The sequence below is a fragment of the Erpetoichthys calabaricus genome, chromosome 11, assembly GCF_900747795.2.
Source record: "Erpetoichthys calabaricus chromosome 11, fErpCal1.3, whole genome shotgun sequence".
NCBI lineage: Eukaryota > Metazoa > Chordata > Cladistia > Polypteriformes > Polypteridae > Erpetoichthys > Erpetoichthys calabaricus.
The window spans coordinates 140,838,747-140,852,906 of NC_041404.2; the positions used below are offsets into that span (position 1 = coordinate 140,838,747).

General features: G+C 50.2%; 1 protein-coding gene across 5 annotated transcripts in view; it reads right to left on the reverse strand.

The window, feature by feature from the left end:
- rhbdf1a (rhomboid 5 homolog 1a (Drosophila)) overlaps positions 1-14,160 on the reverse strand; it is a 101,496-nt gene that overhangs the window by 23,213 nt on the left and 64,123 nt on the right. For 2 of the 5 annotated variants that reach the window (XM_028814128.2, XM_051933800.1), the window contains exons 3-5: positions 13,911-14,041; positions 13,364-13,471; positions 45-258 (exon numbers count right to left, since the gene is read on the reverse strand). In XM_028814128.2, the coding sequence (XP_028669961.1) occupies positions 45-258; positions 13,364-13,471; positions 13,911-14,041 (453 nt within the window). Of the gene's footprint in view, positions 1-44; positions 259-8,006; positions 8,446-13,363; positions 13,472-13,910; positions 14,042-14,160 lie in introns of those variants that run through there. The other 3 variants (XM_051933801.1, XM_028814126.2, XM_028814127.2) reach the window with 3 other exon arrangements.

Sequence of the window (14,160 nt, forward strand, 5' to 3'; positions counted from 1 at the left end):
GAATGTGCCAATGTGCCTAGTGGCATCACCCCCCCCCCCCATACCTTCTGCATGCCGTGCTGCGACGTGGGCACATAGAGCGGTGGCGGCGTTTCGGTGCTGGTCAGTGAGATGTTGTCCTGGCTTGGAAGATCCATCTCGCGAATCACCTGAGGCTTCAGCTTCCCATACCTCTGGCTGCAGTGCCGGAGACTCTTCCTCTGCCACTTCTGAGTGGCATCTCCATCTTTACTGACCCCAAACCAGTCGGCCGTACCCCTGCCACAAAAACAAGAGGTGGGGGGGGGGGGAATGGGACAGATTACATGGTGAAGAATGTAGAGACTGGCATTAGATGAGTGCCACTCACAATCACAATGAGACAATCTGGTCACCAGATGGCACCTCGCCAGTCCAGCAGTTGGGCTGCTCACTAAATTAACATTTAACATCCAATCAATCTGCCAGGGTTGGATCAATATGCCCAATCGACCTGTCAGTCGCTCATCTGTTAACATTTCATCATCCAGCAGACATGTTAAAGTAAAGCAAATGCCAAGCTGCCTGGTGAGAAGTTTCCAAGTCAGCTGCATCCCAATCAGGGCACCAGTGCGCCAAGCAGTGCATTTGCTAATTCACTAAAAGTCCCAAAGATGGCACCAACTAACAAGTGCCGTGTGCTCATGAAGTGCCTCCTTGATCGATACAAAACTATTCGGCTAATCAATCGCATTACAAATCAATGACACAGTGGGCCTCTATCCTGTCGGCGGGCTTATCAGGTGCCAACGCGGTCAATCAGTCGCCCAGTTTAAGTCAGCGGAATCCCATCCATCTGCTCATTAAAGTTGCTGGCAGCGTCGGGTACAAGGACAGAACCAACTGTGGACCAGGGTGCCAGTCTGTCCCTGGGCACACTCAAATGTACAAACCCAAGCTCACCTCCGAGAACTGACCCTGGGCTAACCGCTGTGCCACCAGGCTGTACTTCAGTCATCCATTAAGATAAATGCAGAGATCAGACTGTTTAGTCAATCGGGATCAATAAATGAAGCAATTAAAACAAAGGAATCCTCCTGAGTTGCTGGTCAGTCTGCCAACACCTTGCCATGCATTCTCAGCTCCGCTTTGTTCAGTTCAGACCAAATGTTGGTACCAGGCATGAAGTCACCCACCCTGGACAGAATGAGGTGCCAACTCATGTCACACAACTGAGCCAACATTCAGAGTTATTCAGTTCTTCTGTTGTTAAGTCATCAACAGGACCTCTTCAAAGAGCGAGACCACTGCCAGTCAAAGTGCCTGGCACACACTGGGCCAACCAACACGTACCAGTGAAGCCCAACGTCCCACCAATAAAAGACCAATGAGCGATTTCCTCACACCAAGACCACCGTGACCTCCACTCCTACCCACACTGCGCAGCCAGGCCTAAAGGTGGTCACTCCACAATGTCTTCTCCCATCCCGCAGCTGCCTGGTATTAAAAAAAAAAAACAAAAATCCGAGGCGGGCGTCCGAAATTCAAGTGGCGAATGGTAAATAAAGCAGTGGGGGTGGAGCACGTGACCAAACAGAGTGACACAAAGAAGGGGGGGGGAGCACTGACAGGCTGGGGGGGACTACAGCTGCTCAGGGTCTCAAGCTAACCAGGCAACTCAGCCTCACCCTGCTAACATTTCCTGAAGCCCCCCCACCCCGCTTTATGTATTAGCTGGGCAAACACAATGGAGGGTAAAGCCAAGAAATTGAAGACCCCCTTGTTCAGGGAGTATGAAGACAAGGAGGAGAAACGTGGACTTGGGGGCAGCAAGCGGTGGTGAAGTCCTATGGGAGACAAGGTGGGCAGCTGGCAGAGGACCCCCCCCCCCCCATTCCCCAGAGTGAGAGTCAAAGGCTTCTAGCGGTGATAAGGAAACCATTCAAGTCTACTTGACATGTCTGCCATCCTGTCCTAGGTAGGTGCCCTCTGTGGAGAGGCGCTATACAACACCACTACATCTTAGGTACAGCCCGCACTGAATAGGTTACATGACCCACCCGTGTTCACTCCGTAGATGCTGGCAGTAAATGTACTGCACCTCTGAAGCCCCCTATGATGCCATTCACAGCCAAGAGGTGCTAAAAAGCAGCCACCCAGTTGTCACCCTCTACATTCTGTTGAAGGCGGTCAACCCACTAATGGCCACAAGGTGGCGATGTGGAAACAGAGATACACCACAGCACATCTATACAACATGGTGGCGGGTCCTCAATGGAGATACGCCACTGCACATCTATACCATATGGTGGGGGGTCCTCAATGGAGATACGCCACTGCACATCTATACCATATGGTGGGGGGTCCTCAATGGAGATACGCCACTGCACATCTATACCATATGGTGGGGTGCCTCACTAGCGGCAGTAATAGTAGTATGGAAAGGCGCTATACAAAAAAAAAAAGAAAATCCAAGGAGAGGAAAAACACAAAACCACAAGGAGGGAGAGCAGCAGCGCCAAAGAAGACACAGGATAGATGGCCTGAGCCCCCCTATGCCTCAGCCCCCCCCCAACCACTGACAGATGAGTCACAGATTTGTGTTTACTGGTGTAGCAGGAGGAAGGCTGCCAATGTTTACATTGGGGGGGGGACCGCAGTGGGGAGGCAGGCAGCAGCAAGGATGGACAGGGAGAATGAGACCACCATATCAGTACAGGGGGACCCGCCGTGAAGGAATATGGAATGGTGGGTGTGAAAGGGAAATGGACATGAGGAATTAAAAGAGGAGGAGACAGAGGCGAGGAAGGGAAAACCACATAAAGAATGCCATCATGGGTGGGCAAGGTGGGCAAGACGGGAAAACAAAGGACACCTAAAAAACCTGGGGAGCAGACCGAGAGGACCAAGAGGACACCTGATTCAGAAATGAGACCGAAAGGCACCGACTAACGCAGAAGAAAAATAAAGACACCATTAATGGACAGGGTGGACAATCAAAGGAATGATGAGGACACTGGAATACTGAGGAGTAAAAAGAGGAGACCGAAAGACACCCAGTAGCGGAAACCCATCACTGATGGGATATGGTGGAGAATGACGAGGACACTGGAATACTGTGGAGTCATAAAGGGACACCTGATGTGTGACACGGAAATGACACCCATGGACAAGTAAAAAGACACCACGGACGGACCTGATGGATGATACGGGAAATGAAATCGGTAAGGAGGAGGACATCACATCAAGAACACAGCAGGCAGTGAAGGTCAACTTGTTGAAAAAAAAGGACACCATGGATGGACTTGGAGGTATTGACAGGAAAATACAAGACAATCAAAAACTGAGGAATGGGCAGAGAAGACGAAGAGGACAACACCTTAAAAAAAAAAACAATAAAAAACGGCCACACTAATGGACATGAGGGACAATATAAGGACACTCGAGAGAAAGGACGGCGACTATAGAGGGGACCCTGAAGACGCACAAGGAAGGTGCGCCGCTTAAAAGTCATGTAAGAAATGGATGTGTTGGACTCTCAGGCCGCTGATGGACGTAGTGGACGACACAGCATGCGGTCCAAGTGAAGAGAATGAAGACAACAGAAAGAAGGAGGTCGAGAAGGACAGCAGGGACAGCTAATAGAGAAAAGGAGAGGACGCTGTGTGAAGTATGGGACAAAGCTGGATGCGTGGTCCAGGAGTGTCGCTGACTGCTGGACAGAAATAAACTTAAGACGGCCAGTGATGGATGAATTAAAAAAAAAAAATGATGGGAGCCCCCCACACGGACACAAATCATGCAAGAAGAGACACAGAGACCAGTGAGTACCACCCAACTACAGAACGGAAAGATGCATCCCCTGAACGGCCAGAAATCTATGTGACCATCGTAGGCAGAGCAGGTCCCCATGGATCTGAGGTGCTAAGACATTTGGCTGACACACCACGATGGACTCGGGGGGGGGGGGGGGGGGGTTGGGAGGGGGGGAGTCACCACCTCCTGGGGCAGCCTTGGCCATTTTTACAGAACTGACAGGGAGTGGGAGGGACGAAGAGTGAGGTAAGTGTGACCACCACTCTGGTCCATAAGCCCACCTGCAGGGACATCCCAGAGCTGTAGACCCTCAGACTTGCCCACCCTGCTCACTCCCTCCCCCCCACCCCAATACCTGGGATGCCCGTGTAATGTTGGCCTGTTTTACCGAATCGGCTTATCTGAAAAGAGCGCGCTGCCATCTGCACCCAGCCCACCCAAAGCTTTGTTTTGGATTTTTGTTTTGTTTCATTCCGGGCTAAAGGAAGCCCCTGAGCAGTTACTAAATTTAACCAGGCTCACTGAAACCTGACCCAAGAGAGTGGGCAGAGTTGCCACCCCCCGCCCACCTCTGTGTGCAGAGCCCTGCTTTCTGAGCACTCGGCTCCTCCCATTGACACACTAAGGGCCCTTTGTGAATTCCACGCACCATTTGTTAAACAGAAGAAGAGCCGACTCTGTTATATAGCGCCTTTCAAGCTGAGTGGCACCCCCCCCCCCACATAAAACATGGCAAACAGCAAAATGGGTGGCAGACAAACTGCTTGGTATGCCCTAAAAAATGCCAGAGCCCCATCAGGAATGACCTCAAGACAACACAAGTGGCAAAATGTCAACCCAGAGATTACCCAGAATATGCCAGTTTGCATGCCATGTGGTAGCAACACAAAGCACCCCCCCCCCCCAGAAACCGTCACCCATCCACATGTATAGTGGAACACAAAGGCGTTGTAACCATCGATGTAACCATCTCTGTGCCTTCCTGCCAACCCCTCACCAATGGGGGGCACAGCTTAACTTCTGTGCCAGTCCACTCCCCCTTGCCCTATAAAGAGAGTTATTAAAAATGGGGGATCCTCTAAATTGAGTGATGGGGGAGGGTGGGTGCGGGCATTCTTTACCATGAGCATAAGTGAAGACCCCCCCATGCCCCCCCCCCCCCAATGTTATTAGGATCATCTGTATTGACCATTGGTCTCATGGGGTGGGGATGGAGTCAGAGACTGGTGGTCTCTGTAATGTTGCAATGGCCTGAACCCCCCCCCCCCCCCCAACCTTACTATCTGCATGCAGTGGAGTGGGGGCGGGATTTACAGCGGTTAAAAAAGTGGGATCCTGTTCTGTATAATTAAAAAGGGGCTGTGAGTCTTCAATGCTAAAACAAGAGGATCCTGTTTGAGTGAAGGGGGGGGGTCACTTTATACAAAATAGTGGGGGGGGGGCTTTTACTACCCCCAAAAAGGGATTGATCAACCTCCAGTGCTTTATTAACATCTGATCAGAGTGAACCGGACCAGGATGGGGGTCCCCACATTATGATACAAGAGTGGATTGGGGCCCACCTTTATATTTCTGACAGTGGGCCAGACAGCCCCCCCCCCATTTGCATTACAATGTGGGGTGTGGTCTTCACCCCCTTCCAAGCCTTCGACATTTTTTAGGGTCTGATTATGGAGCAGCGAGAGGGGACCCCCCCCTTATAGCTCAGTATCCAGACAGAGTGGACATTTCTTGCATTATTATCTAATAATGGACCGGGGGTCCGCTTCTGTATTTCTCACAATTGGTAAGATATTTTAACATGGGGGGGTCTGTCTTGTTTCATCATAAGAATGACTGACAGTCCCTTCAACATTGTAGGGTCTGATTATAGAGCACTAGCACAGGGGGTCCTTCACCATATTACCGTCATGGCAGAGTGGGATATTCCCTGATGTGAGAATGGACTGTGGCCCCCCATTCTGTATTTCTCACAAAGGGCCAGTGAGCCCCCCTGTTAAATCCGCGTTAGAACATGGGCACGTTGCATTGCTGTACGGTATGAGTGGCCGACAACCCCTTCAGTGTTTTAGGGTCTTATTCTGTGTTTCTGAAGGGCCCCCTCCTGGGGTGGGATATTCCCTGATGTAGGAATGAATTGTAGCCCACGTCTACAGAGGGGCAGACGGACCCCCGTTACAGCAGCATTTGTCATTTCTGAGAATGGCTGATAACCCCCTTCAGTATTAAGACTGACTGTGGGGCAGCAAGGTGGGGGTCCTCCCCTCTATCAGTATCATGATGATACAGTGGCCCCCCTTCTATACTTCTGATGGTGGGACAGAGAGCCCCCCTGTGCTATCAGCACCATAATGTGAGATGCTGAACCTGGTGAGAGTAGTTGATGACACCTTCAGCATTTTAGGGTCTGATTTCAGAACACCAGCAGCGAGGGTCTTTACCACATGACCCTTCTATTCTGGTCATCCCGTTATTTACAGAAGCCGGACCCCGGAAATCCGAGTTCAGTCTTGAAGCAGCTTCAAGTGGGGACGCACTCCTCTCCTAGGAAGAGCTGCAGGCCCATGACACCTTAAAGCCATTAGTGGTCTATTTTAGTTACATGGGGTCTCCAGCCGGGACCCCAACTCTTTGACTTGGCCGTCTATGTTTACACCATACGTATTGTAAGGACTTGGTAATTTCAGCTTGGATACATTTACAAATTTTAGGCCTCCTGAAATTTGATTGGACCATTTTCAACGAGATGTGTACCAACTGTATGTGGACCACCAAATCCCCCCACCCCCGGCCCACCCCCATTTATTGAGTTCAGGTGTTTTACGGATAAATGCTGAATCAGCACAAAGCCACATAATCTCCAGTGACAAACCCTGGCAGGTCAGTGACTTCATATGTGGCATCTCTGCCACAGGTCAGTGACGAGAATTGTGTGCCGCGGTCACCAGGAAGTGCTGCTGTGGTGACGTAGCTCGGCCACACGGTGGCAGACCATGTACACTCCCTAGATTTGGGTTCAGATGCTCCAAAGTCTGCTGCCCTCACAGTTAACCACTTGTGCTGCCCCCTTCTCTATCACCATGAATGAAAGGGTGGCACATGAGGGGACCCCGTAACCACTTGACTCTTCTGAACTGATCCTCAGATGTTTTCCATATTTTGGAAGGGAAATTCAAATCATTCAAGAGACAAAAGGCGCTATATAACCATTAGGTGGCACGGTGTGAACCCCACTACTATTACTCGTGTGGGATTGTCACCCTTGTCCTGTTATATCTTCAGAATGATGGTGATGGGGGGGGGGGGGTTTGATGGACCACCTGAACACTTGAGATATGGGGGGCTGATATCCCCTCACAGATTTGGGCTCAGGTGTTCCAAAGTCTGCTGCTCTCACAGGTGCCCCCCTCATGCCCCTTTCAGTCCCACCACAAATTAGGAAGTGGCACTAGAGGGCACCCCCTAGCTGATCAGCTCTCTTGCACTGAATTCTCAGATGTTTATTCGTATTTTAGATGGCAAATTCCTAACATGCCAAAGACAGAAGGCACTATATAAGCTTAGATGGCATGTTGGGAGCCCCACTATTTGTGTGGGACTGTCACATTTGTCACCTGCAGAATGATGGGAGCCCACCTGAACACCTGATGAAGGGGTCTATATGCCTTCACTAACCTTATCTCCCCAGACTGAGTCTCCAGTGTTCCGAATGTCTGAGGCACTCACAGGTAGCCCCACGAATTAGGAGGGGGCACTCGAGGGGACCCCCTAACTCCTCGACTTAGAGGGGTTTTCATAATTTAGTATGCAAAGTTCATATCATTCCAAAGATGAAAGGCGCTATATCACTACTGTTGGTGTCATGTGGGATTGTCACCCTCATCTAATTGCATCTACAGCATGAATGTCTGGGGGTGAAGGACCACCAAAACACTTGCTGGATGGGTGGGGGGTGTCAGGAAATCCCTTTACTATTTTTTTTTTATGGCAAACTTCACATCATTCCAAAGACAAAAGGCGCTATATAACATTCAGCAATGCACAGGCTTTTTCACTCCAATAAAAAGACCCCCAAGCCCCCAAAAGCCTAAAGCCCATTTACAGAACCAACCACAACACCCACCTCCAGCACATGGAGGACACACAGATGTGCAATCGAGAATGAACAGTCTGTAACTGGACCCTCGGATTAACCCCCACCACCACCCCCCAAAAACAATCCAGCTTTTTACCAGTCTAGATCGTTCCATAGAGTCAAGGAGGACATGGCGGCCGCTAAGTCGCCCAGCGACGTTCTCATCATCGCCCGGTGGCACTTGCTGGGCGCAGTCGGCAGGCTCTCTCCCCTGGAATGCTGGCCATCCTCCCCAGCGTGTGTTCGGCCTCCTGGCTGCGGTCCAACTCAGTAAGAAAAGCCCCCACTCTGAGGGTCCCGCTATGCAGGTTCTGGGCTCTCGTCAGCCTCCTTGGGGTGGCCCGGCCGTGCTGACCACTGCTACATCCAGCGCCCCCCTGGCCCCCCGTCACGTCTGCTCAGAGCTCCTTCTATCTCTCCGTCTCTCTTTCGCTCTCTGTCTTTTCTCCCTCCCTTTCTGCCTTTTTCAGGCAACAGGAGGGCCGGCATGTCTGGGCATGAGCTCAGGAGGTAGGCAGGGACAGCCCGCCAGCGCGCCAGTCCACCGCCTCAACAGTATGAAAAACATCCTGCTGCACCGCGGGGACAGGAGGCGGCCGGGATGTGAGGGAAGCGCAGGCCTCTCTGCCGAGGAGGAACCCAGATGGAGACAAACAAATAAATAAACAAGTGCCCGCCATGCCCGCCACACCCACCACCAGGGCACACGGTGTTCCCACCACAACGTCAACGTGCATATAAGCACAAGTCCGCCTGGTGGCACCACAGAGTAGCAGGGCTTGACAGAACCTCTGGGAACAGGGGAGGGAAGGCAGAGAGAAAGCATCTGGTGGTGGGTACTGAGGTGATCTCACCAGCTCCACCACTCCACTTGATGCCTTCCAGTCGCTTGTGTCAGGGGGTTCAAATCCAACGTTAGGAGGGAGACACAAACCAACATCCACCCAGAAATGTCCAAATCTGAAATCTGTGGACCTCCCTAAATGCTAACTCCAAAAGATAAGGACAATTATCTGAAGCTTTACAGAAGTGGACGCCCCTAAACCCACCAAGGAGCACCTGCAGGACATCCTCAAGTAGCTCTATGTGTATCACTGTCCAGCACGGGACAGAGGAGCACATCTGTGATTTATAAGGTGGACATTCAAACTTTACAGAACTGGACATCCCTAAACCTAACAATAGACATCCGTAAAGAGCTCCACACACGTCACTGTCCAGGACTGTAATTTATGAGGTGGACCTTCAAACTTTAATGAACAGGACATCCCCAGACCCACTGATGGACATCTGGTGGACAAGTAGCTCCACATACTGTATATCACCATCCAACATTGGACAAATCTGTACACATCTGTAATTTATGAAGTGGACCCCCATCCTTTAATAAATTGGACCACCTTAAACCCTCTTATGGACATCCCCAAGTAGCTCCACATAGATCACCGTCCAGCACTGGGTGGATGGCCACATCTGTAATTCATGAGGTGGACTCTCAGGCTTTACAGAACTGGACACCCCTAAATCTAATGATAGATATCCACAAAGAGCTCCACATACTTCACTGTCCAGCACTGCAATTTATGAGGTGGACCTTTGAACTTCAATGAACAGGACATCCCCAGACCCACTGATGGAGATCTACTAGACAAGTAGCTCCACGTAGATCACTGTCCAGCAATGGGTGGATGGCCAAATTTGTAATTTATAAGGTGGACCTTCAAGAGTTACAGAACTGGACACCCCTAAATATAATGATAACCATTCATAAAGAGCCCCACATACTTCACTGTCCAGCACTGGACAGATAAGCACATCTATAATTTATGAGGTGGACCCTCAAGCGTTACAGAACTGGACATCCCTAAACCTAACAGTAGACATCCACAAATAACTCCACTACTTCACTGTCCAGCACTGTAATTTATGAGGTGGACCTTCAAACAGGACATAACTAGACCCGCTGATGGACATCTGCTGGACAAGTAGCTCCACATAGATCACCATCCAGCACTGGACAGATCTGTACACATCTGTAATTTATGAAGTGGACCCCCGTCCTTTAACGAACTGGACAATCTTAAACCCACTGATGGAAATCCTCAAGTAGCTCCTCACATATCACCGTTCAGCACTGTGTGGATGGACACATTTGTTATTTATGAGGTGTACCTTTAAGTTTTAATAAGATGGACATCCCCAACCCTAATGACAGACATCCACAAACAGCTCACCATATGTCACCATCCAGAACTAGGAGAATGATCAGAAGTGTACTGGACATCCTTAAACCCACTGATGGACATCTCCTGGACAAATAGATCCACATATATCACTGTCCAGCACTGGACAGATCTGTACCTATCTGTAATTTATGAGGTGGACCCTCAAGCTTTATAGAACTGGCCGTCCCAAAACCTAACAGCAGACAATCAGAAATAACTCCACATATTTCAATGTCCAGCACTGGACGGATGAGTACATCTGTAATTTAAGAAATGGATACCCATCCTTTAATGAGCTGGACCACCTTAAACCCACTGATGGACATCCCCAAACAGCTTCACACGCATCATCGTCCAACACTGGGTGGATGGCCACAACTGTAATTTATGAGGTGGACCCTTAAACTGTACAGAACTGGACCACCTTAAACCCAATGAAGGACATCTGCAGGACATCCTCAAGTAATTCTATGTATATCACCGTCCATCATGGGACAGAGGAGCACATCTGTAATTTATGAGGTGGACCCTTGTGCTTCCTTGCCCGGATGGGAGGGTCCTGGCAGGCAGACAAGCATCCCAGCCAGGGGAGAGAAAAATGTGTCAGGCCAGGAAGAGATGGCCAGAGTGGATGGATGGATGGACAGCCCATAGGAAGTAGATGTCACCAAGGATTCTTTATTCCCCCAGGATGCTAGATGGCAGCGGCCCTGGATTTTGGTACCTAGTCAGAAACCGGTTAGGGCATGCTGGGAGATGTAGTCTGACAGAGCAGCTCTGTGGGTGCCACAAGAGGGAGCTGCAGGGAGATGTGCTCCCATATGACCCAGAAGTACTTCCAACGGGCAGCAGCCCTGGCACCGGAGGTATTCCCGGGTCCACAATTAAAAGGTCCACACTTGCTTGTCCAAGTGAGTTGGAGGTGGCAGGAAGGACAGCAGCACTCAACTGAACGAGGGCAGTGTGGTGTTGAGAGGAGAGGGGAACTGGAAGAGAGAAAACCTGTGTGTGGTTACTTTGTGGAGGTATTGAGGTTAATAAGCCATCCTTTATTTGAACCTGGGACTGTATTGGATAGTCATGTTGGGGTTTGGGGCTCGTTGTGTACCCCGTTTCCATCACAAACCCTAAATCTAATGATAGACATCCCCAAAGAGCACCACACGCATAACCTGTGAGCACATCTGTGATTTATGAGGTGGACATTCAGGACATCCCAGACCCAATGATGGACATCTGCTGGACAAGTAGCTCCACATATATCACCATGCAGCACTAGACAGATCTGTACACATCTGTAATTTATGAAGTGAACCCCCATCCTTTAAAGAACTGGACCACCTTAAACCCACTGATGGACATCCCCAAATAGCTCCACTCGCATCACTCTCCAGCACTGGGTGGATGACCACATCTGTAAATTATGAGGTGGACCTTCAAGCTTTACAGAACTGGACACCCCTAAATCTAATGATAGGCAGCCACAAACAGCTCACCATACTTCACTGTCCAGCACTGGACAAATGAGCACAAATGTAATTTATGAGGTGGACCCTCAAATTTTAATAAGCTGGACATCCCCAACCCTAATGACAAGACATCCACAAATTGCTCACCATATGTCACCATCCAGCATGGGGAGGATGATTAGAAGTGGACCCCCATCCTTTAATGAACTGGACCACTTTAAACCCACTGATGGACATTCCTCAATAGCTCTGCGCATATCACCATCCAGCACTGGCTGGGTGGCCACACCAGTAATTTATGAAGTGGACCTTTGAGTTTTACAGCTAAACTAGCTGATGAGCATCTGAGGGACTCCCCCAAATATCACCACAGCTCTGACTGTCCAGCACAGCACAGATGAGCACATCACTAATGTATGAAGTGGACCCCCATCCCTTAATGAACTGGACCCCCTTAAACCCATTGACAGATATCCCCCAATAACTCCACCTCATCTAACATTGGACAGATGATCACATTCATAATTTGTGACGTGGACCCCCACCACACAACTGTACATCTCTTATCTCACGGCATGTATGCCCATTTGCAGCCAGATGTCCCCAAATATTGGAGTTGGACACTTTTCGTTAGTTAGCAGGTGGTTACTTCTCCCTAATGGACACCTATCTCATCTGTAAGGCTTGGAGTCAGACCCCATAAGTGGACCGGCAGTGACAACTGGGCACTCATGGTGGCCTGGTCTCTGCGATGTCCCCAACTGTTAGACTGTGATAGCGTCAACTCCCCGATTCTCAATGGGACTTCCCTCCTGATGAAGATCCCCTTCAGGTGAATATCTTTTTTAAGATGCTGTCAGACTGGTACCCTGGACATCTGATGAAGGGCCGTACTTCTAGATGACCTTCTCCAGTCTCAGTCTCTCAAGGTGGGACATGTCTAAGATTTCACATTATACCCAGAGGTGCAAGTCTGCAGATTCTAAAGGCGGACCCCTACTTGCTCCTCAGACATGTCACACACCCCAAGAAATGACTGCCATTGGCATTTGGACGTCTCATGAACAACGACAGGCACAACACCTCAGACTCTGATGACTGGCCACCAGTAAAAGATGGACGTATCCCAAAGTTTACATGGCAGTCAACAGTCACAAAGGTGAAACGCGTCAGACCCCGTCACAGATTGACGTACCCCGGGCTCCACAAGATGGTCACCAGTCACAGAATGACATAAATTTAAATCCTGTGGGATGGTCACAATTTACAGAAGGACATCCATCAGACTCTAACAGGATATCACCACTTACAGCTGGACAGACCCTACTAGTCACTGATGGACCTATCTTAAAATTCATCACCTTTCACAGAAGGACACCAAACATGTAAAAGGTGCTCATCACTCATAGATGGCCATATCTCAAACACTAGCAGGTAAAGACCACCCCTAGATTATATCTAAAATGTCATGGGATGGTCACCAGTCACCGATGGGCACATCCCAAACTCTAGTAGACTCTTAATAGCTATTGTCCTCAACCCACCCTGACACTGTTCTGATCCCACCCTGGACACTGTCCCCATCCCACCCTGACACCACGCTTTGCCCACCTCTCACCTGGCTGTCTTTGGAGCATGCATGAGTGATGTGCCCCCCCTTCCCGTGATGAGCATGAGCCTCCTCTGCCAGGTGGGCATCCCTGCCATGCGGGCATGCCCAGCACACACAGCGCCCGGTCCACAGACATGCAGCCAAATACCTGAGGAAGAGCTTGGACAGAGAGTGTGGCTTCGTCATGGACCTCCGGGCGGCACGCTGACCCTGGATGGGCATGGTGTTAATTCTCTCAAAATGCACCCTCTTGCTGCTGGACACAGGGCAGTGCGGAGGAAGAAGATGGAGAGCAGGAAACGAAGAGAGAGAGAGAGGGAGAGAAAGAGAAAAAGACAAAGAGTGAGAAAGAGTGAGAGGGAGTGAAAGAGTGAAACAGGAAGGCAGCAGCAGCGAGATGTTCAGGTCTAGGAGGAAATGTGCACAGTTAGTCAGCGACAGAGAAAGAAAGAGAGTGAGAGAGAGAGAGGTGGGCAAAGGGTCCGACCTGAAACATCCAAGGAGGTCTCCAGACATTTGGCACACCTGATTGCTATGCCAGTGGCATTTGTGCCACCAAACCAGCTGTTCCATTTAGTCTTCATGGATCAGTGCCTTATACCCCCAGGTGGCCCCAATCTTTGTGCCCTTTCCACCTTTGGCCATGTTGCCCCATTACCCATGTTGGACAGTTAAGACTCCCATAGCCTCCTCACCTCTTGATGGTCTGTGTGATCGATGTCTGCCGCTGGAAGGAGGGCCGCTGCGGTTCATTGGGCGGGGAAGGAATCCGCGTGTTCTCAACTGGCATGCTGACGCTGCGGAAATACGGCTGGCGCTTTAAAGGCTGAAAAAATAAGGAGAGCAAGGAAAAAAGACAGTGAGACATGGCAGGCATGATGACCTGCAGGGGGGATGGGGGACGGGGGACGGGGGTTCAATTGGGGGGGGGGGCACTGGGTCTGC